Source organism: Eumetopias jubatus, unplaced genomic scaffold, assembly GCF_037043125.1.
Source record: "Eumetopias jubatus isolate StellerSeaLion01/CBP00866 unplaced genomic scaffold, mEumJub1_p1.0 scaffold_10, whole genome shotgun sequence".
NCBI classification, from domain to species: Eukaryota; Metazoa; Chordata; class Mammalia; order Carnivora; family Otariidae; genus Eumetopias; species Eumetopias jubatus.
In genome coordinates this window covers 53,282,813-53,310,721 of record NW_028274816.1, presented here as the reverse complement: position 1 = coordinate 53,310,721, position 27,909 = coordinate 53,282,813, and the positions used below count along the sequence as shown (strand labels likewise).

At 59.1% G+C, this 27,909-nt stretch overlaps 2 protein-coding genes across 2 annotated transcripts; both read right to left on the bottom strand.

Annotated features, from left to right (window-relative positions):
* Positions 1-1,398: 1,398 nt before the first annotated feature.
* On the bottom strand, positions 1,399-4,031 carry RABAC1 (Rab acceptor 1). Its single transcript, XM_028088150.2, has 5 exons — positions 3,894-4,031; positions 3,360-3,572; positions 2,962-3,059; positions 1,729-1,830; positions 1,399-1,645 (listed from the first exon to the last, which is right to left on the bottom strand). The coding sequence occupies exons 1-5, from the start codon at positions 3,947-3,949 to the stop codon at positions 1,557-1,559; spliced, it is 558 nt and encodes a 185-aa protein (XP_027943951.1). The 5' UTR covers positions 3,950-4,031; the 3' UTR covers positions 1,399-1,556.
* A 4,294-nt stretch (positions 4,032-8,325) lies between these two features.
* Positions 8,326-27,619, bottom strand: ATP1A3 (ATPase Na+/K+ transporting subunit alpha 3). Its single transcript, XM_028087872.2, has 23 exons — positions 27,590-27,619; positions 22,806-22,895; positions 22,608-22,667; positions 22,118-22,321; positions 20,805-20,918; positions 20,558-20,692; positions 19,972-20,089; positions 19,564-19,832; positions 17,838-18,036; positions 17,651-17,760; positions 17,434-17,568; positions 15,355-15,547; positions 14,882-15,057; positions 14,657-14,793; positions 14,211-14,361; positions 13,961-14,129; positions 11,295-11,449; positions 11,095-11,218; positions 10,150-10,295; positions 9,632-9,762; positions 9,180-9,281; positions 8,620-8,711; positions 8,326-8,433 (listed from the first exon to the last, which is right to left on the bottom strand). The coding sequence occupies exons 1-23, from the start codon at positions 27,593-27,595 to the stop codon at positions 8,405-8,407; spliced, it is 3,045 nt and encodes a 1,014-aa protein (XP_027943673.2). The 5' UTR covers positions 27,596-27,619; the 3' UTR covers positions 8,326-8,404.
* Positions 27,620-27,909: the final 290 nt, after the last annotated feature.

The window sequence follows — 27,909 nt, the reverse complement described above, 5'->3', positions numbered from 1 at the left end:
GATCGGCGAGCAGGTGAGTTTTGGTGACAACCTGCGAAGTCGGAGAGGCTAGGGGACTGCATTGCAAGGTCTTGGCGCTGTGGCCCGGCTTAGGCCACCGCACCCACCGCTCTGCCTGTGGCCACCTCCGTGTCCCTCCAGGCTCACAGAAATGTCGCCTCCTCAGAGAGCCCTCCCAGACCAGCCCCCTCTGGAGTGGCTGCTCAGAGCCCGGCGCCCTACTTTGTTGTCGCATCTGTCCCGTGTTCGCCCTGTCAGGCGTGTTCCTCGGTCGTCAGCGCTCCCGCACAGCAGACTGTGCATTATGGTGAAAGGTGGGTTCTGTCCCTCCCACATCACTCAGGGGCGAACCAAAGCCCTCACGGAAGCCTGCTCGCCCTCCGCGTCCCCCCGCGCGTCCTCTCCAGCCACAGGGGCCCCCTCCCTGTACCCTCACCCCCCACCCCAGGCACGCGGCCGCTTCCCGGCCTTTGACCACAACATTTTCCTCCTGAGAATCTGCAGCGGCTCCTTCGCTCAGCGGCAGGGCCTCAGGGAGGCCTTCCTTCACCTGTACCTCAGCTCTAGAACTTTCTCTATGCAGGGGAGTTAACAGAGTAGGCCGTCCTTAGAGAGGGCTGCTGACATAGTTGGCCCTCAGCTGGTGTCTGGGAACCTGGATTCCAGAAGGCCTCTCCCCGGTGTGTCCTTGATATGAATGACTCACTGTGGCTACACTGTTTGTGCAAATGATACTGTTTATGCCGAACACCTGCCTTCCTTTCCGGGAGTCTGGAATTTCCCTACATGCTAGACCTAGGGTGCTTACGGGGCCACCTCCCAGCAGAGAGCCCGGGCACCGGGGGCCTCATGAGCCTCCCTGGCAGACATCCATACCTGCTGGAGGAATGGAGCACAGCGTGTGGGAGGCCCCTGGGAAGCTTGCGCCTGGCCGTCTCTTGACTTTGCCCCAAGTGTTTTTTACTTTCCCTGATTTTGCCTTGTAGCCTTTCATGATGAATTACAGCTGTAGATCCAACTATATACCGAGTTCTTCTAGCAAATCACTGAACACAGGAGGTGGTCTGGGGTACCCCTGGCTCACTCTCCCCCCCAGAACTTACCGCCATTTGCCATCCTATCATATATTTTTAATTAATTAATTATTTAAAGTAGGCTCCACGCCCAGTGTGGAGCCCAACCCAGGCTTTGAACTCACGACCCTGAGATCAAGACCGGAGCTGAGAACAAGAGTCAGGCCTTTAACCGACTGAGCCACCCGGGCGCCCCATCCTCTCCTTTTTAGTGATTTATCTTGCTTATTGAACTCCCCCCACCCAGAGGACCCCTCTATCTTGGTCTCTGCAGCCCCCCCACGCCCCCTGCCCAGGCCCACAGAAGACCCTGGGAGAGATCTGCTGAATGACAACTGTTAACAGTTTTATTTCCATAGCCGGAATCCCTCCCCGGGCTTGGGAAGAGACGGACGCCTTTGGCCAGGACCGCGGGGCCGTGCGGGGCAGGGGCGAACAGGGCCGAGGCAGCGGACTCGGGAGGCCCGCGGGTCCGCATGCACCTCACACAGGCTCCATCTGCAGCTCTTCCCCGTCCACAGCCTCGGTCTGGTGGAAGGCGGCGTGGGAGCCAATGACCACGAGGGTGGCTCCTGCAGGAAGATGAGCGGCTCAGGGCCTCGCTCCCTCACCTGCTCCCCACCGCCCAGCCCGGCCACCCAGAGCCTGTACTCACCCAGGACCCAGAAGACGGCAGAACCGGCACCAGCCAGCCAGAAGAACGGAAAGGAGACGCCCCCGGCCAGAGCATACTGATGGGCTGGGGTTACCTCTCGGCCTGGGGGGCAGACAGCATTGGGGCAGTTGTTCCAACACACGCGCCCTCTCCCTGAGGAACCCCTGATGTCCCCGCACCAGTCCGGTGTCACAAGCTCCGGGAGCCTCAGGATCGTCCAAACTCCTCATGCCAAGGCCCCCCAAGCCCTGACCTCACCCATTTCTCTGATGTTCCCACCTGAACAGAGCACACCTTCCTTACTGCAACCCCCCCCCCCACAACCATGCCTCACTGCTCTTCAGCCCCACTTCTGCTTAAGCTCCCCGCCTCCCACTCCCCCAGACCACGGCTCTCCTGCTCCCATCTGCACTCACATAGACCAGGAGTCTCACCCAAAGGCCAAATCTGATCTGTGGATGTGTTTCTGCAGTCTGCACAATGTTCCCCAAGAATCTGATTTGTGGCTGTTGGATTAACTGAGTGATTGCACATAATAACGTAAGATTTCTGGCTTCTTGGGGCAGACGGGAGGACCGGGTCTACACGCCCTGGTGGCTTTGCTCCAGGCGCTCCCTCCACGCCCTGTGCCTGCCTGACATGCCCCTCAGGTGCCAGCCCACCTGGCTCACGGTCAGAATGAACAAGCCTCTGAATGACTCTGACTTAGGTCTTCCTGTCTGATCCCAGCTCTTCCGTATGGCCACTCTGAACCTTGAGCTTCCCCTGGGCGGAGACTCAAGGCCCCTCTTTCTTCCCGGTGATGCCCAGGGCCAGTCTGGGACTTCGGGAGCCACAAACCTCAGCTTCCCTCTTGGAACAGTCTCAAGATCTTTCTGGCCCCGCCCCACAAAGCGGGAAAGGACAGGGACACAGATCTAGGCCAGCATAAGGTCGCCACCTGGCGTCCAATATGGGTACGGAAAGCTGGTGCTTTCTGCAGAGAAGTGAGGGAGAATGGACGCGAGGGAAAGTGGGTTTAAAAGACAGAAGCCAGGTGAAGAGTAGGTTCTGGGTTATCTCCAGCTTTGAGAAATATCAGCTGGCGGCGGGGGGTCTGAGATTTTAACGGATCGAATTAGGGGAACTAGTGTAAATCTATGCTTGGGCAGACCGGGGTTTGGGGTCTAAGGCTTATGTTCCAAGACCAGGATTTGAAGGCTCAGGGAACCGTCTGGACAGGGGATTTCTCACCAAAAAGCACAAACTTGGACTGCAACGTGCGCAGGTAGAGGATGTAACAGGCGCCAAAAAAGACAGCCAGGGCCACCAGCAGCATGGGGGACGTCACCCTGGAGAAGGGTAGGGAGGCACCGGTCAGGCAGCTGGGAATGAGCCAGCCAGGGGGTCCCTGACCACCTACACCGGTGGACGGCAGGCTACGTCCCTGAGGCCGCGCAAGACCAGGTCACATCTGGTCAAGCTGTGTCCCGGCCAGGCTGAGGGAGCAGTAGGGTCCCGGGCCTTGGGTGAAAAGCTCTGGCCGAGCTGTCCCGTGGGGGCGGGGCCGACCGGGGGGGGGGGGGCAGGGCTCTCCGGTGGGGACGCGGCCTGGCCGGTGGGGTTGAGTGCGGAGCAGGCGAGGCACTCACACACAGTACAGGATGAGGCCCAGGAACACGAACACGTAGTTGCTCTGGTAGTACTCCACGTTGCGTACGAGGCGCTGGCACAGCTCGCCCAGGTTGCGCGGGCGCGAGAAGCGCCGCTGGTCCACGAAGGAGCCCCAGGGCCGGATGGTCGCGCGGCGCCGCTCCAGCCACTCCCGGCCCGCGCCGGATGGGATCAGTTTCGGCAGCAGGGTCCTGGCGGGCGGCCCCGGGTTAGCGGTGGACCGGGGTAGAGCCCGGACCCCCCTAGCCCCCCAACCCCAAGCAAGAAGGGGGGCCGAAGGGGGCTGGACTCTGGGGCCCTGGGGGCGGGGGGAAGGGTCCAAGACTCCTAAATCCCAGAGAAGGAGGGGACGGAGGGTCCAGGCTGCAGAGTCCTCGAATTGGAGAGCAGAAGCCCAGACTCTAGTGCCGGGGCCCGGATTCCCGGGCCCCGAGGGAGGAGGGGGCGGAGGACCAGGGCTCCCGGGTTTCGGTCCGGGGCGGGCGGGAGGGGGCTACGGCCGGCTTGCTCACGTGGCGCTCAGCCCTTCCGGCTCGGCATCCTTCTGCTGGTCCTTCTCGGCCGCCATGTCTGCGTCCTGAGGGGTAGAACCGCTGTAACGAGCGGCCCTGCAGACCCCCGCGGCCTCGTCTGAGCCCGGCCCCACCCAGCGGAGCCGACGTGGCGCCGTTCGGGAGCCGCCGGGGGCGGTGGTTCTGCCGCCGAGCACTGTGGGAGTTGTAGTCCTCCTGATGCTCGCGAAAACACTTTGGGGGACGCAGTCGCGTAAAGCAACGCTAAGCGCCTCTGGGTATTGTGGGAATTGTAGTTTCAGAAGAGGGGCGTGTGGTGTCGGGGAGCGTGGGTCGTCAGGAGTGGGGGGTGTCATGGCAGATCTAAAGGCAGAAGCAGGCGTTGTGTACTCCCTCCCCTGCAGGGTACAATGTGGCTCGTGGAGAATTGTCGTCCTCACTCTAGGGTGCATAAAAAACACCTAGAGGGCTTGATAAAACACTCAGACGTTCTGACTCCGCAGATTTGGGGTGGGGCCCATTAATCTACATTTCCTACTGTTCCTAGGTAGTGCTGATTCTACTGGTTCATGGACCGCATTTTGAATGGCGAGACTAGATAATTGGTGGGAATCTATTCCTTCCCCGGGGGCAGAGGCTAGTGAGAGGTCTATGATTGCTGGAGGGGGTAGCCGAGGTGGAGAGCAAAGCTCCCCCCTCCACCCCCCCCCCCCCCCCCCCGCCCACAGACCTTGAGCTCCCAGGGATGGATGAGTTGGGACTAGGGACCTTAGGATACCCCTCTCCCCTCAGATAGCAAGAGGGGGAGTTGGGAAAGGGTTGAGAATTAATTATTTATTAGTTAATTTATTTATTGAAGGCAGGGAAGGGCAGAGGGAGAGAGAATCTCAAGCAGTCTCCATGCCCAGCGCAGAGCCCAATGTGGGGCTCCACCTCAGGACCCGGAGATCATGACCTGAGCTGAAATTAAGAATCAGATGCTTAACTGCCTGGGCCACCCAGGTGCCCCCAGGTTTGAGAATTTTTGAAAGAGGGAGTTGTTATAACTGAAAGAGCTGGGATTCTGGAGTCAGAGATGAAAATCTAGGCTGTGATGACCTCCCCCAACCTCAGTGTCCTCATTGGGACTGTGGATATCCTGATAGTACCACACTCACTCATGGGGTAATGATGATTCAGTTAAATGGTCCACGTACGGTGCTCAAAAGAGTCTTGATACTTGATACTCTTCAATAAATGGTGGTCGATGTTACTGCCACCACAATATCATGTTTTGATTATATCTAGAGTTAAACCTTCTAAAAAAATTATTTTAAGTCATCTGCATACCCAATGTGGGGCTTAAATTCACAACCCTGAGACCAAGAGTCCCTTGTTCTGCCAACTGAGCCAGCCAGGTGCCCCTTGCCTTCCTAAATTTAACAGTAACGGTAGGAGCTGCTGGCCCTTTGGATGTCCCAAGGCATGGCTGGTGTCAGAGCCATGGGCCTTTCTTTTCCCTAGTTCCCACAGTCATGGCTCCCTCTCAGTTTTCACCCCTGCCCCTGAGTGAGTTGTGGGTAAATGGCCAGAGTTCTAAAGGGGTGCACCAGAAGAGCCTCAAGGAATCTATCAGGAAGCCTGGGCTCCCTTACATGGACTGGAGTTTCAGGGCTGGGTTGGGACTGAAGACTACCCAGGTAGAATATCCAGGTGACTCTTAACCCCAGCTGTCTTCTGAGACCCTCCCTTTTGGTCTGGGCTTTGAGGCCTGCTGGAGGGCATTCCCATGGGGTGGGAGAGACAGCCCCTGCCAAAGGGGCTGGTAGAGCAGTAGGCAGGGAGGCCCCCTGTGTGGGGAAGGTCCCAAGCTGAAGCTAAATGAGCCATACTTTGAAGATCAGATTGGCTTGTTACTGTTTATTTCCCCTTTGTCAGCCCCAGGCCTTTAGTAGAATCTTGTTCAGGCTTCCCACTTAGGTCTAGCTAGTTTCAGGAAATCAAAGGAGGACTGTGAGTGCACAATTAGCCCACAGCGTTAATGGGAGAGCAGCAACTGAGTTCAAAGCGAGGGGGGCAGCAGAGGTGAGCAGAAGAGCCCCCAAGAGGGAGATGAATCTTGGGGAGCAGAGAGCGGGAGGCCTCCTCCCACAGGCAACCTTGGGAAATTTGGGTTTGGCTTTTGTTAGGAGAGCCAGTTGGGTTTCTTTATAGGAGATATTGAGCAGAATGGGCTCTGGACAGTGGTGTCCAGAGCAAGGATATTGGTGGGGGGGCGGCCCTCTGGGTGGGGTGTGGGGAGCTTTGAATCAGGGGACTTCAGGAGATGGGGCCTTGGCACAGGGGCATTGCGGGAGAGGAGTCCCTTGAAACAGGGATTGTGGGAGAGATGGGAGGGTCCTTGAGGCAGGGGGATGGTGGGAGATGGCAGGGAGAGGGCGCCTAAGGCAGGTGGGCCCTGAATTAGGGGGATGGTGGGAGATAAGGGGGCCCTGAAGAGACTGTGGGAGATGGGCCCTGGCCCTGTGCTCCCTCCAGTCTGAGGTCTCCTTCCCGCCTCTTGGATCCCCATAGGAAGTGGAGCTGGGAACTTAGGAGGAGCTCAGCACAGTCAGAAACCAGGCTTATATCCCTGCTCTGTGACTTCAAGGAAGTCCCTGCCCTGGGCCTCAGCTGTCTATGTGAGTACAGGTTGCCCCTACTCTCCCAAACGGGGCGTTCCTCTGAAACCTTTCGTAAGCCAAAATGGTGTAAAGTGAAGAGTATCCCCCACTTTCTAGAAGTTCATGCGATGCCACTTCGCTTTTACAAAAGACCCACATTAGCACCCGTCTTCACTAAATGAAAGAAATCCAAAGAGACTTTTCGCTTTTCCGAAAAAGACCACTGTGCGCTGACGTGGGTCAGTGTAATTGTCGGGTGCGGCGGGCGCGTGCGCACACTCACACTCACTGACTCCCTAGGCTCGGTCAGGAGGTCGGCCTCAAGCCAGGGGGGTACTGCAGCCCAACCAGGACGTTGGAAGTCGAAGATTAACGATACCGGGTGGGAATGCAGAATGACCCCAGAGCTCTGGAAAGAGTGTGGCTCTTTCTACTAAAGCTAAACATAGTGTGTGCCACGATCAGCAGTCCCTCTCCTAAGCACGAGCCCAACAGAGATGCACACGTGTCATCACCAGACACTGTTAGAACGATCCTATTTCTAGCAGCTCCCAAAACAACTGATACAGGGGACAACGCGGGTGACTTTCACAGGCGTGCCGAGGACCAGAAGCCAGACACACGAGACAACATGCTTGTAAGATTTCACTTATACCAAGTCCAAGAACAGGTGCAACTAAAGGACGATGACGGAAATCCGAGCAGCCTCTGGAGGGGGACGGGCGCTGACTGGAGAGGGGCACGGAGGAACTTTCTGGAACTTTCTGGGGGAAATGTTCCGTACCTCAATCTGGGTGGTAGTCATGCAATGTAATTTTTTTTTTTTTTTTTAAGTAGGCTCCACGCCCAGAGTGGAGCTCAATGCAGGGCTCAAACTCTTGACCCCGAGATCGAGACCTGAGCTGAGATCAAGAGTCCGATGCTTGACTGAGCCACCCAGGCACCCCGCGACGTCATTTTAAAACTCATTGAGCTGTACCCTTAAGATTTTTGGACTTCACTTGAAAGTTTATCTCAATAAAAAGAGCGAGAGAATAGCACGGTACTTAGAGGTTGCACAGCTGAGGTTCAGATCCCAGATTTGTCACCTCTCAGCTGTGTGGCCTTGAGCAGGTCACTTTCCTTCTCTGTGCCTCACACCTTGTAAGGAATGAATGAGCTGAGGCACGAGAGGGCCGAGCACAGAGTGGGCACTCCGTGAATCACCATCATCACCATCGTCGTTGTCACCCCTTTCCCCTTCCTCCTCCAATAGGAGAGGATTCTCAGTCTGACCCCCTTCCTCTCCCCTGTTCTGACTCCATAATCCCCCTGCCTGGTTATTTGAAGCTGCTCTCGCTGTAACCTCGGTTGGGTCTAAAACCCCATGACTCGGTGACTCTGCGATTCCATGGCTCCTGGGGTTATGTGGATCACCCTGCCACGGGTGCCAGCACCCGGGACGCCACCCGCCCCCACCCCCGGGGCCAGAAAGCAAGCACAACACACACACACGTGCTTCTCTCTCCCCACTGATATATTTGATAATTGTCCAGAACCAGAGATGGCATCAGCCAGGGGCGGGGCGGGGGGGGAGTAAAAAAGAGCCCAGGGAGGGGTGCAGAGAGCGCAGGGAGGAAGGGGTGAGGAGAGGGAGAGGAACAGTGACACAGAAAAGAGAGAGGGGGAGAGGGGGGCCGGGGGGGGGTGGAGAGAGAAGCCAGCCAGAGTGGGGAGGGGGGGAGGCAGGAGATAAATTGAGAGGGTAGGGGCCAAGGTGGGGCCACGGGGAGAGAAGGCCCCTCCCCCAGAATACAAAATGGGAGGACTGGCGGGGGCTGTCCTGGGCTTGAGGGGCAGGGAAGAGACGGGCGATGTGGGGGGGTGAGGTCAGTAGTAGGTTTCCTTCTCCACCCAACCTGGAGACAGAGAGAGAGAGAGAGAGAGAGAGAGACATGGAGAAGGGCACAGGACAGAGGCAGAGACAGCGAGGAGGGGGGGACGTGGGGGAGACAGAGAGGTCAGCACAGTGCTCCGCCACCCCCCTCCCCTCCACCTGCAGCCCTGCCCCCCAGCCTTGCCCTCCACCCGGTGAGCCCCCTCACCCCCCGGGTTCCTGCGCAGGATGAGTTTGCGGATCTCGTCGTAGACGAAGATGAGGAAACTGTAGGGGAAGGCACAGAACCACCAGCTGGGCCTGCAGAGACGGGAGAGCGGGAGGGCGTTGGTGAGGGGTCGTCCCGGGGGACACAGAGGCTGAGTCTGGAGAACAGGAGGGCCACCCTGGGGGGGATTCTCCCTTGCCCTCTGGCCGGGGCTGCGGGCTGGGGCCCGCCGAGTGCCCCCCTGTGAAGATGTCCACGGGGGAGGGCTCAGTGGCATCAGAACAGAGACCATGGGGCGCCTGGCCGGCTCAGTCGGTGGAGCGGGAGGCTCTGGATCTCAGGGTTGTGAGTTTGAGCCCCACACTGGGTGCAGAGGTTACTTAAAGATAATTAAATCTTTGAGAAAAAAAAAAAGAACAGGGACTGTGATGGGGGGGTCCCCAAAGAGACAGCGGGAGAGGTGGGGCTTGAGATCCCCGTGGGGTCTGTGAGCGTGTCCCACAGGGAAGGCTCCTCGGAGGATCCTGGGGCAGGCAGCGGGGAGGGCGAGGGGCACTCACTTGAGCGGGTACATGCGGAGGGCCACGTCCATCCCAGGGCAGTAGGACAGGAAGGCGGCGAGCGCCGTCTCCTCAAATAGCCCGAAGATCAGGATCTTGTTCCTGGAGGCACAGGCAAGGCTGGACTCAGAGGACCTGACCCGGCCCCCAGCCCCCCAGGGTCAGGCACAGCCAGAGGTGGACAGAGACAGACAGCCCCGGGGTCACATGGACAGAGCGACGAACAGGGAGACAGGAAGATGGCAACAGAAGAAGAAAGGCAGACTGACAGAGACAGCAACACGCCGACAGGCGTGGAAGGGGGGCCCCAAGTGACACCCTCGCCCCAACACACACGGAGGGACAGGCGGAGAGAATCCACGATAGATGCGACCACTCGAGAGGAAATCACTCGGGGGCAAAGACAGACACGCGGATGGGACGGAACAGAGCCTCGCGCCACCGGCCCTCACTTCATGCCCTGCTGGAAGACCGAGTTCCTCCGGGTCTTGCAGATGATCAAGTCGGCCCACTGGACGACCACAATGCTCACAAAGAAGGCCGTGTGGCACGTGAACTCCACCACTTTCCTCTGCTCGTACGTCTGCAGGAGCGATGACAAGCGTGCAGGGCGGCAGCCAGCGCGCCCGCAGCCCAGCCCCAGCCCGGGACTCACATGCCCCCCCATCCCCCAGCTGCGCCCCCTGTACCGGCCCCAGGGCAGGCGGGGGCTCTGTCCCGATGGGGCCTCCCCTCTGTGGCTGGTGGGGCAGAGCATGGCCAGAGTTCACGAGCACTTCGGCGGGCTGGGCCAAGAGCGCCAGGAGGTCCAAGCCCCGGGCAGGGGTCTCGATGCTGCTTCCGGGGCAGAGGGGCCATCCTAGGAAGCAGCCCCCCATGGCTGGGACAGCAGACGGGAGCTCCTGCCTGCTGTGGGCAGAGGTGCTGACTGGGACCGCCCCCCTCAGTGCTGCAGGGCCCACCCACTCACCCACTGCTGCCCGTAACTGTCCTCCAGGTCATTGACGGTGCGGTCGTCCCAGTTCAGCCGGATGCCCACCAGGTTGCTGGGCAAGAAGCCATTTTCTGCCAGGATCACGAAGTAGGAAAAGAAGCCGCCGAGAGCCTGGATCATTCCTGGAGCGGGGAGGAGATGACGAGAGGCTCAGGTCGGGGCAGCAGCCAGCCCAGTGCACCTGGGAGGCCCTGTGAGACTCCCACTGGGATGTGGCGGCGGCCGGGGGGCACCTCAGAACTGCGGAGCATCCTCTGAGGCTGGGCTCCCGGCTGGCCACCTGAGAGCGCCACCTGGTGGTGAGCGCCTGCCATGGGCCACCTGGGGCAGGAGCCTCTGGGAAGGGACTCACCTGGAGGCTCTCTCCGACCCGACACAGGCCACCTAAATAAAACCCTGGGAACCACCCCCCCAGGTTTTGGTCTGACAGGCTCCCCGATGCAGGGATGATCTCCCCGGGCCTCTGACGACCACCATTGAAGCCTCTGCTTTCTGGGACACTCCCAGCAACGGGGAGCTCAGCACCTCCAAGGCTCTGCACATGGCACCCCCAGCATCAGGGTGAGGAGGAGGTGGCAAGGGATGGGGGTCACTCCTGCTCTCAGAGCGCTCACGGGCTGATGTTGTCTTGCCCACCATGGAGGGGGATTGAGCAGGGGGCTCTGCAGTGGCCAGCCGGGCGCCAACCCTGATCTGCCACTCAGTGTCCCATGTGCTCCCCAGATGCACCCCCAGGCCCGTCCTCCACCTGTTCTGGCCCTGCCTTGGGGAGCACTACTCATCTGCAAGTCACTCCTCCCAAACCTCCAGCACCAAATCCTGCTTTCACCCCACTCATCCAACACAAGGTTCCAGAGTGCCCACCATGGGGCAGGCACTGGGCATCCAGCCATAAACCAGGTGGGGTCCCCCTGTCCTCACCAATCTGCCCATAGGCCATGCTGATGAGCCTCTCATTGACCAGCTTGTCAGTACGTGGGTTCCTGGGCTGTCTCTTCATGATGTCACTCTCTGCAGCCTCGTATGCCAATGAGATGGCAGGGACCTGGGCAGGAGAGACCATGTGAGCAGGAAGTGGGGGACCCTCCCCTCCCAGGCCCCAGAGGGTGGCTGGGGCTCACCATGTCAGTGCCCAGGTCGATACAGAGGATGGTGATGGTGCCCAGAGGCAGTGGGATGTTGGCCATGATAAACAGCAAGAAGGGTGTGATCTCAGGGATGTTGCTGGTCAGGGTGTAGGCAATGGACTTCTTCAGGTTGTCAAAGATCAGGCGGCCTGAGGCAGGGGCAGGCTCAGATCCCGTCCCGGGCACCCTGGCCCCCACCCCTTCCCTGCTCAGTCCCCGAGTCCTTTCCAATCCACCCTCCCACCTGACCACCTTCCCGGGCAAACATTCAACCATGGCACCTGTTCAAACGTTCTTGGAATATAGCCACTTGGGAAGACTGTTTGGCAGTTTGTATTAAACACCCCTCTACTCTATTGACCCGGTAATCCTACTCCTGGAAGTGTTTATGTCCACCAAAAAGCAAGTACAAGAAGGTCCACCATAGCGTTAGCCCCCATCGCCAAAACCCAGCATCGACCCCAATGCCCATCAGCATGGAAGTGGATAAATGAGCTATGGTCCCTCCATACAACAGAATACCCCTCAGCAAGAAAAAGGAATGAGCTACTGACACACCCAACTCCACGGATGAATTTCACAGATGTCATGTCGAGTGAAAAAACCCAGACACAAAAGCACTCATATCGCATGACTCCATTTAGATGAGGTTCCAAACTATTGTATGGTGTTAAAAGTCAGGAGACAGTTTATTTCTGGGGAGGGAGGTATGGGCCGGAGGGAACCTGACAAAACCCTAATGGGGCTGGAAATGTCCTTTCTCTTGGTTGGGGTTTGGTGGTTACATGGGTGTACACGTGTAAAAATCCATCAAGCTGCCCAGCTTACTGTACGCATGTCATATCTCAATACGAACTCAATCAGCCCCGTATGTATAGAGTAAAAAGAAGCTAGGGGCACCTGGATGGCTCAGTCAGTTAAGTGTCAGGTCATGATCCTGGAGTCCCAGGGATCAAGCCCCACAGCGGGCTCCCTGCTTGGTGGGGAGCCTGCTTCTCCCTCTGACCCTCCCCCCTCTTGTGCTCTCTCTCTCTCTCAAATAAATAAAGAAAATCTTAAAAAAAAAAAAAGAAGCTAAAGATTAACCCAGCCAGCACCGCCTCCCACCCTCCCGGGTGCACTGAGAGGCATGAGCAACAAGATAATGTCATTCATGTGGAACAGAAAGGCAGGCTGCACAGTGGTACGAATGGTCTGATCACCTTTGTGTAAACGTAAGACCCACTCTTTCCTATTCCTGCAGGGCATCCTCTGCTTTTCACAAACTAAACTCTCTTCCTAAAGTATTCATGGAGGAAATGATGATTGAAATGTGCTTCAACATAATCCAGTGTGTGTGTCGAGACGAAACAAGATGGGCCATGAGCGGTGATGGAGCTGGGGCATGGGGACGTGGGGGTCCACTGTGCTCTTTGCTCTGCGGTATATCTAGAATTTCCCCTACTGGAAGTTAAACTTTGTGGGTTTTTTTTTTTTTTTTCCCCACCTCCAAGAGGCCTGCCTTGCCCACCCTTATCTGGGTAGGACCATGGTTATTATCTAACATGCACCCCACTTGTTGGCTTCTCAGCACTTGCCACAATTTACAACTATGTTCTGTTACGATTCATTTGTTAACTTGTCTAAAGCTGCCCCTCCCAGCTCCTGGGGGGAAGGGACCCTGTCTGCTCTGCTCACAGCTGTCTCTCCAGCACCAAGCAAGAGACACAAGGTAGCAGCCCAGTACATGTCTGGAAGGTGGGACCGATGCATCCATAAGAGTGTGCACTGCATACACATAGATGTCTTGGGGAAGAAGAAAGGATTAACCACGATGTCTTCTGGGACAAGGAGGCAAGGGATAAGAGCATTTAATTTGTCACTTAAGGCTCTCTTTTATCATGCATTATTTTTTTACCCTGGGGACATTTCAACTGGGAGAGAGAAACTGGAGGAAAGTGCACCACAGCATGAATAGTGATTACTTCTGGATGGTGAGGTTATGTGTGATTCCAATTTTCTTCTTAATGCTTGTCTACATTTCCTATAATTATCGGGAATTGCTTTGATGATCAGAATAAAATTAAATGTGAACAAGCTCCATCTGTGGTCACATCAAGGCCCGTCAGGAGGCGGCGGTGCCCATCGGCTCCGCAGTCTGGACTCGGTGTCCCCGGCCCCGGACACCAGGTCCGGCCCCACACACTGGCTCCCTCACACACACCTTGCCTGTGCACGCTCTGTCCCTCCGCCCGCAGCTCCCTTCCCTGGTACCCCTCTACTTGAACGTTCCGACTCGGCCCTTGGGACTCCGCATAGTGATTCCTATCCACTCTAGAAGCTTCCTTTGCCCCCCTGACCCCAGGGTGGGTGAGGGGCCTCCACAGGGCTCCCGAAAGGACCCTCAGATTCCCCATGGTTGCACTTACAGGCATTTTAAAAATGCTTCTACGTCTGCCTCGCCTGCCAGACTGGGCCCCAGAAGTGAGTCAGCTCAGCCCTGCCCCCAGGGAGCCACCAATCCCACTGGGCAGAGGACAAGCTGCAGGCTCCACTGGGGCTCGGAAGGATTCTGGTGTCTCCCTACCGTGCATTCCGCCACAGCCCTGGCCGGTTCCTCTTGCCTTTCTCGGGGCCTCCGGCAGGAACCCCAGTCTCCAGGGCCTCCCTGGCCAACTCACCCTCCTCCACACCCGTGACAATAGAGGCAAAGTTGTCGTCCAGCAGAATCATGTCCGCTGCCTGCTTGGACACGTCTGAGCCGGCAATGCCCATGGCCACACCGATGTCAGCCTTTTTCAGGGCGGGGGAGTCGTTCACACCATCCCCGGTCACAGCCACGATGGCTCCCTGCAGGGAGAGGGGGTGAGGGTGACGCCCAGAGGCCTGGCCCCAGCCCCCTCCTCCGAGGCGGCCTCAGCCCAAGTGCACCTGTCTCTGGCAGCCTTCCACAATAATGAGCTTCTGCTGGGGGGACGTGCGGGCGAAGACAATTTCCGTGTGGTTCTGCAGGATCTCATCGATTTGCTCCGAGGTGAAGTCCTTGAGATCGGTGCCATGGATCACGCAGGCCTTGGCATCCCTGGGAAGAGCAGAGGGCTGGTCAGGGTGCGTGGGGATTCATGGACAGACGGCCAGGCAGGCCGAGCCCACAAACAGGAGAGGCAGGAGGACCGGGCTCTGAAACCGAGGCTCAGGAGGTGTAAGTGACTTGCCCAGGGTCACACAGCTCGTGAGCAGGGAAGATCAGAGGCAGCCCTGCCCCACGCTGCCGGTGCTCACACGCGGAGGGGACGCGGGAGCCAGGTGCTGAGAGCCAGAAGGAAGGGGGACAGGACATCCTGGAGGGCTGGGGGGGGGGCGGGGGCGGGCCTCACCGGGGGTTGACCTGGCTGACGGGAATGTTGAGCCGGGCAGCAATGTCCTCCACCGTCTCGTTGCCCTCAGAGATGATGCCCACGCCCTTGGCAATGGCCTTTGCCGTGATGGGGTGATCACCCGTGACCATGATGACCTGCGGGCATTGTTCGGGGATGGTCCAGCCTCACCGCTGGCCCCCCGGGGGGCCCCGCCTCCTCCTCCCTGGCTGCCCCAGGCCACACCTTGATGCCGGCGCTGCGGCACTTGCCCACCGCGTCGGGGACGGCCGCCCGGGGTGGGTCGATCATGGACATGAGGCCGACGAAGCAGAGGTTGTCCGTGGTAAAGTTCACGTCGTCGCAGTCGAAGGCAAAGCCCTTGGGGAACTGCTCCTCGGGCAGGTAGTAATGGCAGAAACCTGATGGCAGGATGGGGTGAGGGCATGAGGGCTCCAGCCTCGGACGGCCACCCTCCCCGCCCACAGCTCTTGGCCGCCAGGGTCCCTGCAGTCAGGGCAGCCCCAGCTGGGGGCATAGTCTGTCAACATTCATCCCCTAAAGATGCCTTCCCCTCTTGTTCATACACACACTCGCTCATTCATTCATTCATGACGCATTCTGGGAGGGCCTATTCTGAGCCAGGCTCTGGACAGCCTCACACCCCTCCATACCCTCAAGGGCTCCCCCACCAAGTCAGCCCCACCCGAGGTGCGCACCCAGCACACGCTCGCCCAGGCCGCCGAGCTCCAGGTAGGCGTTCTGGAAGGCCTCTTTCATCTCCTCGTCCAGGGGCTGCTCCTTGCCCTGCAGCAGGATGGTGGAGCAGCGGTCTAGGATGCGCTCGGGGGCGCCCTTCATCACCAGTAGGTACCGGTTGTCGTTGGGGTCCTCAGTCTCGTGGATGGAGAGCTGTGGAGAGGGCGGGGGGCGGGCATGCCTGAGCCTCGGCGGGACCCAGCTGGGGGAGGGGACGGCCCCCACCCTCTACCCAGAGCCATGGGAGCCAGGACAGACCACAGCTGGGGCTCCCCCAGAATGCAAAACTCTCTGCCCTAAACACTCTACCTAAGAGATCTCCATCTGGTTCCCAAAGTCTCTCCCAGAGATCCCGGCTCACCCCTGCCCATTTCTGTCTCTCCATCTCACAGATGTTTCTGCCCATGGGGCTCGCTCACAAAAGTCACAGACATCCTTAGGATACATGGCCCTCTCCCTGCCTTACCCGGCTTCCTCTCATCCCACATCTGACCTATCACCAAATCTGCTCAGCTCACCTCTCCAATACACCCAGATTCCGACCTCTTCTCACCTCCCCCCTGCCCTCCCCGTCTGGCCACCCCCATCTCTCATAGGGAATATCACACTGAGTCTCTGTGTCTGCCCTCCCCAGCCCATAATACTTCCTCCCCACGGCAGCCAGGAGGATCCTTTAAGAAACGTGAGTCAGTGGAAAACGGGGCAGCCACTTTGGCAAATAGTCTGACAGCCCCCCAAAAGGCTACAAGTTAGAGTTACTATATGAGCCAGCCATTCCCAGGGACACACACACCCGAGACACACAAAGTGTGTCCACACGGAAACGTGTGTGTGAAGTTCCCAGCAGCATCACACACAGTAGCCCAAAGGGGCGAATGACTCCCATGTCCATCAGCAGATGAAGGGATCAACAAACTGTGGACTATGCAGACAACGCAACATTACCCAGCCACAGAGAGGTCCGGAGTACCAACACACACTACAACGTGCGTGAACGGACCTTGAGAACATCACACGAAGTGAAACACGCCAGTCACAAAACACCACGTTATCGTAGGATTCCATTTATACGAAATGTCCAGAATAGGCCAACTCAATAGGCCAGACAAGAACGTAGATGAGTGGTTGCTTAGGAATCAGACGAGATGGGGGAGGAGGGGGAAAATAGCTAAGGAGTGTGAGGCTTCTTTTTGACGTGATGGAATGTTCCATAATTGTGGAGCTGATTGCACGTATCTGTGAATATACCAAAATGCTGAATTACGCACTTTATGTGGGTGATCTATGATATATGAATTATATCTCAGTGAAACTCTTTTTAAAAACATGAGTCAGGTCCCATCTCTCCTCCACACAGAGCCCTCCTGTGGCTCGTGTCCCTCTTAAAAGTCCACACCTGAGTCTTCTCCACGGCCCATGAGCCCAAGGGGACCTGGCCAGGTACCCAGTGCCCTTACCTCCAGCACACTCCCTGGCTCCCTTCTCCACCATCCTGGCTGCCTGGCTGTTGTTCAGACACATCAGTACCCTCCTGCCTCAGGGCCTTTGCACATGCTTATGCCCACTGCCTAGAACACTCTTGCCCCAGACACCTGCAGCCAGCATATTCTGTACTTCCTCATGCTTTTGTCATCATCTGTCTTCTAGCACTAGACTGTCAGTTCCATGTCCACTGTTTCACTCACTGCCAAAGGTACCCCAGCACCTAAAACATGCTCCTGACATGCGGTGGCTGCTCAAGCAAATATTTGTGGAATGAATGAGAGCTCTCCGGCGGGTCCCCGCTCTCTGCTATAGGAAGATCTTTATTCCTCTGCCTCCCACTCTGGGAGAGACCTTGCTCTCACTCCCTGGGTCAGCCTGTTCCTCACCTAACCAGGCGGACACTATCATTCCCATTTCACAGATGGTGAAACCAAGGCTCTGGAAGGTTAGTAACTTGTCCAAAGCAAGGGGGGCAGTGGGGCAGAGGTGACCGCTTACAGGCACGACCAAGACACTGAGGGCCAGGCTAGCTCTCCTAGACAGCCTGGGAGTACCTGGTATTTGTTGGTGGAATTGAAGGGAATCTCAGCCACTTTCTTGTTACGTTCGCGCATCAGCTTCACAGAACCAGACGACAGTTCGATGCACTTGAGCAGGGCGGACTCAGAGGCATCCCCAGCCACATCCCTCTGGGGGTACAGAGGGCCGTCAGAGCAGAGCAGTGGCGGTGGCCATGGGCAGGGCCAAGGCGAGGGGGGCAGCCGGACCCACCTTGAGCACAGGGATGTTGTCCTGACCTCCCTTGAAGACGGCGCGGTTGCAGAGTCCAGCAATGTGGGACAGGGCCACCCAGGTGTGTGAGCTCTTGTCGAACGAGGTGCCTGAAGGAGGCACGTGTCCCCTGTCACAGCGCCTCAGGGCCAGACCCCCTCGGTCCCCGCCGGGGCCCCACCCTCACCTGACTGGTCCTCTGTGGTGTCGGCCTCGTGGATCTGGTTGTCAAACCACATGTGGGCGACCGTCATGCGGTTCTGGGTGAGGGTCCCTGTCTTGTCCGAGCAAATGGTGGATGTGGAGCCCAGGGTCTCGACAGCCTCCAGGTTTTTCACCAAGCAGTTCTTCCGTGCCATGCGCTTGGCCGTCAGCGTCAGACACACCTGGGGGGGCGCAGCGGGGGCGGGCCAGTCACAGGGACAGCCAGGCGGCAGGCTTGCACCAGCAATGCGAGCGCCCGCGACCCACCCTGGGTGGCCCGTACAAGGAAAGAGCGCTGCCCCCAAACACCAAGCAGCAACAAGACAGACGCACACACAGAAGAGTGTTGCTGTCTGGCAACTCCATCCCATGGCACGGACCAACAAAAGTGGGCTCAGATGCGCCCCCAAAGGCAACTACTGCTCTGTGCACAGCAGCAATCTTCATAATTGTCCCGAATGAGAAACAATGTCTACTAACAGCAGAAGGGGTAAATAAACCGCAGGAAAAAAAAGGTGGAATGATATACAGCAATGAGAAAGAGCAGACTCCGGCTTCTTGCACCGTCAAGGATGAAGTTCAAGAACATCGTGTCCAGCATAAAACTGAGCCCGAAACAAGGGTTTGGACTCAATTATTCCATTGCTAGGCAGTACGGTGATGCTGCTGGAAGCCAGGGTAGGGGCTACCTTTGGGTTGGGGGGAAGAAGCCGGACAAGGTCTGGAGGGGCTTTCTGGGGAACTCAGTCTGCGTGCCGCCCACCTGCACACGCCCAGACTCACAGCCGGGGATTCCATATGAGTGACCCCACATCTGTAAAAAGCCTTTGACCTACCCTGGCTTTGCACATGCTAATGGAGAAAACGCTGCAGGAGATATTAAGTAAAAAGAATCAAGCAGCAGAAGAGAATTCTGGGATGGTCTGGTCTAGGTACTGTCAGCACTGAGCCACAGGCTGGAATACGCCCACACTTGCCCCGGACCGGTGTAGACGATGCACGTCTATGGTGGGGCTGACCGCTGGGCAGCAGGGCAGGGCGGGGGCGTTATTTTATTTTTTAACTATTTTAATTTATTCTTTATTTATTATTTAATTTATTCTTTTTTTATTATTTATTTTTTTTTTTTTAAGATTTCATTTTTAAGTCATCTCTACACCCAACATGGGGCTCGAACTCACAACCCCGAGATCGAGATTCTCACAATCCACCGACTGAGCCAGCCAGGAGCCTCATGAGGATGTACTTCTTAATTGTGTAAGTTAACTTAGACAATGATAGGACTGACGGGGCGCCTGGTGGCTCAGTCAGTTGAGCCTCCGACTCTTGATTTTGGCTCAGGTCATGATCTCAGGGTCGTGGGATCGAGCCCTGTGTCGGGCTCTGTGCTGAGCAGGGAGTCTGCTTGGGATTCTCTCTCTGCCTCTCCCTCTGTCCCTCCCCCTGCTCACTTACTCCCCCCCCCACCTCTTTCTCCAAAAAAAAAGAAAGAAAAAAAAAAAAAGAACGTGATAGGTTGTTGGCCCTTCATGCTTTGCAGTGTGCCTCAAGATTTTTGTTTGTTTCGTTAAGAAGGCCTTCTGAGTCCGCAGACCCAGTCAGTCAAGACCCAGGAGGCTCAGCCCTCAGTGTGCAAGCTGTCCTCTTCAGGAACAGGGCAGTCAGGCCCCCAGCCCCGCCTCCCTCAGACGTGGGGGTCCGGGCCTTACAGTGACGGTGGCCAGCAGGCCCTCTGGGACATTGGCCACGATGATGCCGATGAGGAAGATGACAGCCTCGAGCCAGGTGTATCCGAGAATGAGGGACAGGATGAAGAAGGAGACGCCCAGGAAGACGGCCACGCCGGTGATGAGCTGGATGAAGTGCTCGATCTCGATGGCGATGGGCGTCTTGCCCACCTCCAGGCCTGAAGCCAGCGTGGCAATGCGGCCCATGACAGTGCGGTCACCCGTGGCCACCACCACGCCGCGAGCCGTGCCTGGGGGGCCAGAGGGGGGTAGGCTGAGCTGGGGATGGGGTCTCGGCGGGGTTTGGGGGGCCCCGAGTCCCAGATGCACATCCCTCCGTCTGGACCAGCCCTGCCCCAACCTGGGTGCCCCCACTACACCCTGCCGCACCTTCCACACAGTTGGTAGAAAAGAAGGTAATGTTCCGAGTCTCCAAGGGGTTGTCGTGTGTGCAGTCAGGAGAGCGGGTCTGAGGTTCTGATTCGCCGGTCAGGGAGGAGTTGTCCACCTGAGGGTGGGTGAAGGGACAGAGGGTCAGCCCTGGGGTCAGGGAGCACTTGTCCACAGGACCTGGGGCTGAGGCTGTATCCATGGAGGTCATAAGGAGAGGCCTGGACACCTGGGTGAATGAGTGGTGGCCGGGGGGCTAAAGGTTGGGCTCTTGAAGGTGGGAAGCAGAGGCTTCTTGCCAAGGTCTAAGGTATTGATGCATCTGGGGGTGGGGACCAGGGGCCTGGACTCTTGGATCCTGGGGGAGGTGGGGCTGGGGGCGAGGGCTCCTGGTCTGAGGGAGGAGGGGGCTGGGGGCCTGGACTCTTAGGTCTGAAGGAGGAGGGGGCTGGGAGCATGATTCCTGAGTCTGAAGGACAGGGGCTGGAGGCCTGGACTTCTGAGTCTGAAGGAAGAGGAGGCTGAGGGCCTGGACCCCAGAACCACTCCAGGAAGGACAGAGCTGGGCCCCAGGTCCTGGTCCCACCTTGCAACCATGGGCTGAGATGATTCGTAGGTCGGCCGGGACTCGGTCTCCACCCTTGATCTCCACCAGGTCCCCGACGACCACCTCCTCAGCGTTCACCTGCATCTTCTCACCCTCTCGGATCACCAGGGCTTGCTGGGGGCCGAGTGGAGAAGAGCCAGTGCCCCTGCTCTCCACCTGGGCTTGGATGGCACACCTCACCCCCAACCGCCTACTCCCACCTGACTCCTTCCGGGAACCCCCTCACCTGGGGAACCATGTTCTTGAAGGACTCCATGATCTTGGAGCTCTTGGCCTCCTGGTAGTAGGAGAAGCAGCCGGTGATGATGACCACAGCCGCCAGCACGATGCCCAGGTACAGCTGTGCGGGGGACACAGGGTCGCACCTCAGAGCCGCTCCCTAGCAGCCTCACCCCGAGATTTGTGGAATCCGGGAAGGGAACGCTGAGTCAACAGGAGCGGGTGGGGGGGCTCGTATTTATGTGTCTGACCCCAGGTTGTGTCTACTTGAGGGTCCACGTGTCCATCTGCCTGTTCACGTTTGGGTCCCTCTTTCCGCACATGGAGTGCGTTTGAGTCTCTAGGTCAGCCCATCTCTCGATTTTGTGTGTCCACCTGTCTGTCTTTCTGCCTGAGTTCGAGAATCTGAGTGTATGCTATTATCCGTCCACGTGTCTGTCTGTGCTTAAGTCAGTGTGTCTGTCTGACAGTCTGCATGCCTGGCTTTAAATTTATGGGACTGTTTGTGTTTGAGTCTCTGTATGTGGATCTCTGTCTGTCTCTCTCTACCTGGGTCTAAGACTCCATGTCTATCTGCCTATTTGGGTTTTAATTTTTTTTTTTTAAGTTTTACTTATTGGGTAATCTCTACACCCAATGTGGGGCTCCAACTCACAACCCCAAGATCAAGAGTCGCACACTTCTCCGACTGAGCCAGCCAGGCACCCTGGGTTTTAATGTCTGGGAATACGATCTGTCCGTGCTTGACTCGCAGGTTTGTCTGTCTGTCCCCAGGCTAGACTTGCAGCTCTATGTATGTCTGAGTTCCTGTGTCTGTCTGTCTACGTCTGTGTCCGTGTCTGTCTATGTGAACTAGGCGACTGTGTCTGAGTCTGTGGCAGGCGTGACGGTGTTGAGTCTACATGTGTGTGCACGTGCGTGTGCAAGGATCTCCACATGGTCAGGGTGCAGGTCTGTGTTTATGCACACTGTGTCCCCCTGTGTGTCCCCTGCATTGGGGGGATGGGTCCTGACAGATCAGCAGCTGGATGTCTGGCTCTCTACACCAGAGTCCTGACTTTTGGGGGGGGTACCTTTCAGGCCATGACCACCTGGTGGTGCCTGTCCCCAAGGCCACTGAGCTCACAAAGCCTTGGGACAGAGCCTCAGCTCACACACCCCACATGGCGCACAAGTTACTTGGCTTTGCTTTTATGCAGGTCCGATGACACAGAGCTGGAGAGTGGGCTGTCAGAAGCCAGAAGGCGCAGGAGAAGTGGGGCAGGGTTTTCGTCCCTAAATGTCCTGGCCCTGGTGCAGGACACGGTGGAGGGCACTCACATTGTCGCCCGAGGGGTCGTCCTCTGTGCCCGCCTGGATGCCATAGGCCAGGAAGCAGAGGATGGCTCCAATCCACAGCAGGATTGAGAAGCCCCCGAAGAGCTGGCGGCAGAACTTGACCCATTCTGGGGTGGTAGGCGGTGGTGTGAGCGCATTGGGCCCATCCCGGGCCAGGATCTCTTGGGCTTTGCTGTGGGTCAGACCCTGGGGGACACAGGACTCACACAGGACCCTCCCTGAGCCAGCCTGGCACCCCAGTGCTTCACAAACACCCCAGGCACCCAGGAGTCAGGCCCCAGCCCCTCCTCCCTCAGACCCAGGAGTCCAGACTCCCAGCTCCCTCCTCCCTCAGACCCAGGGGTCCAGGTCCCCAGCCCCTCCTCCCTCAGACCCAGGGGTCCAGGCCCCCAGCCCCTCCTCCCTCAGACCCAGGGGTCCAGGCCTCCAGCCCCCCCTCCCGGAGGCCCCCCTCCTTTGGGCCCAGCCGCACCTGCACGCAGTCCGTGTTGTATTTCCGGCACACCTCTTCCACGGACATCTTGTGCTCTGTCTGAGGAACAAGAGTGTGGGGGGGAGGCAGTAAGAGCCAAGGCCTTTTGGGGGCTGGGGCAGGACCTGAGAGCCTGAGGCCCAGCCCCAGCCACATCTCCGCTCTGGGAGGTGCGCGGGCATGAAGGGTGGGGCTTACCATGGCCACCTCCTTCTTGAGGTCATCCAGGTCCCTGCGCTCCTTGGTGCCCTTGCTCTTCTTGGGCGAGCCCTTGTCATCTTTCTTGTCCTGCGAGGTGGCCACACGATAGCTGTCAGAGCCCCCAGACTGCGGGCGAGAAGGGGTTACAAGGGGGACACCGGCCTCCCGGGCCCCACCCTCACCCTGGCCTGCCTCCGCCCCGGGCTGGGGGCCGCCGTCTGTCTGTCAGCATTCGCCTGCACCTCCTTGTCTCTGCCCCGTGTCTCTGGGCGGTTGTCTCTCAGAACCCGCGGGTCTCGTCTCTTTGACTGGCCTCACCGTCTCTGGTGCCGTGGTATCTCTGGGTCTCTGTCCCCGAGGGTCTCTGTCCGGGTCTGTCTGTGCTTCTGTCTCTCTGTCTGTTTCTGTGCCTGCCTCTTGCTGTGTCTCTCTTTCTCTGTCTCTGGAGCTGTCCCTCGAGGTCTCTGTCCCCTTCTGTCTTGTTCTTTTTTGTCTGTCTCCTACCTCTTTCTCTCTCCATCTCTGTCTCCCTGCTCTATCTCCTTCGCCTCTTTATGCCGTCTGTCTCTCCGCCTCTGAGTCTCTCAGCATGTGTCTCCGTCTAATTCTGTCTGTCTGATCTCTAGCTCCGTACATCTATCTGTCTCATACAATGTCTGAGGAACAAGACACACACACACACACACACATACACACACAGAGTGTGCATCTCTTGAACCATCTCTCCCCACGTCTGGCTGAGTCTCTGGGAGAGTCGATGTGTCGCGGGGTCTCAGACTGTCTCTGAGGGTCGGCGTTCCCGCCCCCGTGTCTTTCCCCGTCCTGCTCTCTGCCTCTCTCTGTCATGAGTCTCGTCTTCAACTTTCGCGCTGTGTGTGTCCTCCTCTAGAATGCTTGGCGCGTCTCTCCCTCTCTGCCTCTCCTGTTTCGACAGCCTTGTCTGTCTCTGGCTGTCTTACTCTGCGACCTTCCCGTCTGTCTGTCTGTCCGAGCATTTCAGTCCTTCCAGCTCCAGGTCTCCCCACCTCTGTCACTCTCCCCATCTTCTCTCCCCGGCTCTTTTCCTGGGCCTCTTTCCCCAGCCCCATGGGTGTCTCAGTCTCTGCCTCTCAAAGGACCCAGCTAATCCCGGGAGACCCTACAGGCCTGGCGGGGACAGAGGAAAGGGCACTGCAGGTGTTGGTCACAGCTGGGACAAAAGCCCGGGAGGCAGCCTACCATGCACAGGGATGGTGGCCTGGCTGGACACACAGCCAGTCCCGAGGGTCTTGACTGACAAGCTGGGGGCCCTGGCCTCTCTCTCGGGGGTTGGTGGCAGCCACAGACAGCTCTGAACAGGGGATGGGCAAGGTCAGGTCTCTGGAGGATAGACTAGGAGCTGGCTGGGATTTGGGGTACAGACCCAAGCCCCAGGCCTGGCCTGAACTGGATGTGGTGTGAGGGGGTGAGGGAGGTTCCAGTCCGGGGGGCTTGGGCAAATGGGGAAGGCGGTGTCCCCGGAGGCTGGCAGGAGGGGTGGGGCGAGGCCAGGTGCTGGAAGAGGGCTGCTGACAGATCCTGCGGGCCCAGGGCCAAGCTGGGATCCCAGGCTCAGGCAGCTCAGTGCTAATCCCCTCATGACCTTGTAGCGGGCTGAGCTGCCTGCTGCCGGCCCCCAGACCCAGGGGCTGAGCCTGGGGGTTACGGCAGCCTGGAGGCCCGGGAAAACCCTCTGAGAGGGTTTCAGAGGGTGGGAGGGAGGCTTGGCCCTGGGCCAGCCCTGCAGCAGCACTGCGTCTGACTCAAAAGCACGGAGGCCTGACGACAGGCAGGGCACGTCTCCACTCCCTGTGCCAGGAGGGGTCTTACCTGCCCACGGGGGTGGCCCCATGGATGGAGAGATGTGGAGATAGAAGGTCATGGGGTCAAGGCAGAGAAATGAGGGGGAAGGCAGGAGAGGAGAGAGATGGGGGCCTGGCAGGAGTCGGGGAGAAAACCAGCAGCCCACCCCTGAAACCTTAGGGAAGGCTGGGAGCTGACGCTTGGAGGAAGGAGGGGCTGGGGGTCTGGACCCCTGGTCTGAGGGAGGAGGGGCTGAGGGCCTGGACCCCTGGGTCTGAGGGAGGAGGGGCTGGGGGCCTGGAACCCTGGGTCTGAGGGAGGAGGGGCTGGGGGCCTGGAACCCTGGGTTAGAGGAGGAGGGGGCTGGGGGCCTTGGACTCCTGGGTCTAAGGGTGGAGGGTTGGGGGGTCTGGACCCCTGGGTCTGAGGGAGGAGGGACTGAGGGCCCTGGACTCCTAGGTCTGAGGGAGGAGGGTTGGGGGGTCTGGACCCCTGGGTCTGAGGGAGGAGGGTTGGGGGGCCTGGACCCCTGGGTCTGAGGGAGGAGGGGCTGGGGGCCTGGACTCCTGGGTCTGAGGGAGGAAGGGTTGGGGGCCTGGACTCCTGGGTCTGAGGGAGGAGGGTTGGGGGGTCTGGACCCTTGGGTCTGAGGGAGGAGGGGCTGGGGCCCTGGACTCCTGGGTCTGAGGCAGGAGGGGGCTGGGGGCCTGGACCCCTGGGTCTGAGGGAGGAGGGTTGGGGGGCCTGGACCCCTGGGTCTGAGGGAGGAGGGGCTGGGGGCCTGGACTCCTGGGTCTGAGGGAGGAGGGGCTGGGGGCCTGGACTCCTGAGTCTGAGGGAGGAGGGGCTGGGGCCCTGGACTCCTGGGTCTGAGGGAGGAGGGTTGGGGGGCCTGGACCCCTGGGTCTGAGGGAGGAGGGTTGGGAGGCCTGGACCCCTGGGTCTGAGGGAGGAGGGGCTGGGGGCCTGGACCCCTGGGTCTGAGGGAGGAGGGTTGGGAGGCCTGGACCCCTGGGTCTGAGGGAGGAGGGGCTGGGGGCCTGGACCCATGGGTCTGAGGGAGGAGGGGGCCGGGACAGCCCCGTCCCTGGCAGGCAAGCCTTGGGTCCTGCGTGCCCTTGCTATGACCAGACTCCCTTGGGGGCGGGCTTCCATCTGTTGGAGGGGGAGCCGAGGCTTTCCCAGTCAAGGCAGGAGGCCCAGATGGGCGCACTGCGGGGCGGGAGCACCTCTGAGGGTGGGGGACACGCCTGTCTCGCTGCAGCCAGTCTCTGCGTCTCCTCACCATTTTCCGCTGTCCGCCTCCCCCTGACACCCGCCAGCTCACGCAGCTTCTGCACCTTGGCCAGCCTCTCGCGGGGCCCCCGTCTCAGGGTGTCTGGGGCCTTCATCTCTGAGCATCTCTCTCTCTCCACCTCCCCTTTTGCTCTCTGCCTCCTCCTCCCACCCTTCAAGCTGACTTTGGTCGTCTCTGGATAGGAAATGTCTGTCCTTGGGTCTCCTAATCTCAGACTCAGTTTCTCTCTTTGTCTCTGTATGTCTCTCCATGTCTTTGTCTCACCATGCCTCTGCATGTCTCTCTGGCCATGTCTCTCTTTGTCTCTACGTCTATGTCTCTTTCTGTCTGTCTCTTTCAGAGCATCTCTCTCTGTCTCTGCCTATTTCTTTCGCTCTTTCCATAGGGTTCTGCCACTCTTTTTGCAACCCATGTCTAAAGCGCCTCTCTTCTCCTGTCCCCTCTTCTTTTCCTAATGCGCCCCGTTCCTTCCCTGGGGCATTAGGGCTCAGTCTCCTCCAATCTGTCCACACCTCCCTCCCTCCATTCCACTTACCTGGAAGCCATCACTGACTCTCACCTCCCCCCCTTCTCTCTCCCAGTCCTCTCCCGTCCAGTTCTTCTCCCCATCCCCCCTCGCCCACCCCAAGCCACAGATCTGCAGCCCCACCCCCCCACCTCCATCCCTGGGCCCATCAGCCTTCATCCGCCATCTTTCTCCCCATCCCTCATGTTCCCTCTCCATTAGCTGTTCCCATCCCCACCCTCTGTCTTCCTCCTACCCAGCCCACCCGTCTCCATCTCCCACTCTCCCCCCATGGCCCCGCCCCAGACACGCAGGGAGAAATCCAGGGCTGCAGAGGGGATCGGGTGGTCAGCCAGGGAAGGAGGCGGCATCTGCGGGAGAGACTCACAGACAGACAAGGACACACGGACACAGAGGCAAGGGCATAGCCAGACATGCACCATACACTCCCCCCACCCCCCACCCCCCACATGTGCACACATGCGCCCTCAGCCAGGCACTCAATCTCCCTGCCACGGCTCTCCTGCTTCTCCCAGCCGCCCCCCCATATCAGCTTCCTCAGATTAGGGGATGAACACACACCACAGTCCCAGGCCACCCGCCGCACTGCGGAGCCCACCCCCACCCCCACCAATTCAGGCCTGGAAGGAGAAAGAGAGGTCATCTGGTGTTCATCCCATAGCCTGGACCTATCCTCACCCGGCCAGGGAAGCAGAGGGGTTTCAACACCCCCAGACACAAACGCCAGCTCTCAGACACACCCAGACACGAATGCATACAGTCAGACACAACCTGGGCCACACGATCCCTGGCAAACGGTGCTGGCAGGACCTGACAGAGCCAGGAACTCACACACGCGCACACGCACACATACGATGGAGCGTGCAACCGCACCAGGGCAGGCAGAGATGCCGAGGGCCGGTCGGTGCCCCACGGACCCCGCACACAAAGACACGCCAACATACGCCACAGACCCCGCGGCCCCAGGCGGCCCCGCGCACACGCTCAACCAGCGGCACAACCAGACGGACGGGCCGGGTCCCGCGGACGTGGCCCCGGAGCGCAGGGGTCCCGGAGCCCCCGCCCCCCGCAGACACCCGATGTCACTGGACCCACAGTGTCGCACACACGCACGGCCCGGCCGGCCCGAGCACCTACCCCCATCTTGGCGGCTCCGGGGGAGAGGGGCGGGCGGGCGGGGCGGGGGCCGGGGGCAGAGGCCTCAGGGCGGGCTCAGGCGCGGGCTTGGGCTGGAGGGCCTCTGCAGCGCCCGCGCCTCGGTCCGCGCGTCCGTCCTGCAGGCAGCCCTCCCGCACAGAGTCTGCGGCGGCCGCCGCCTCCGCCTCCTCATATGCCCGCGCCCGCGGGGGGGCCGGCGCCGGCCAATCAGGAGCGCCGCCGCCCTGACGGACGGCCCGCGGCCCCGCCCCCGGTACTGCAGCTGTCCTCCCCGCCCCCCAGCCTCCGCAAAGTGGCGG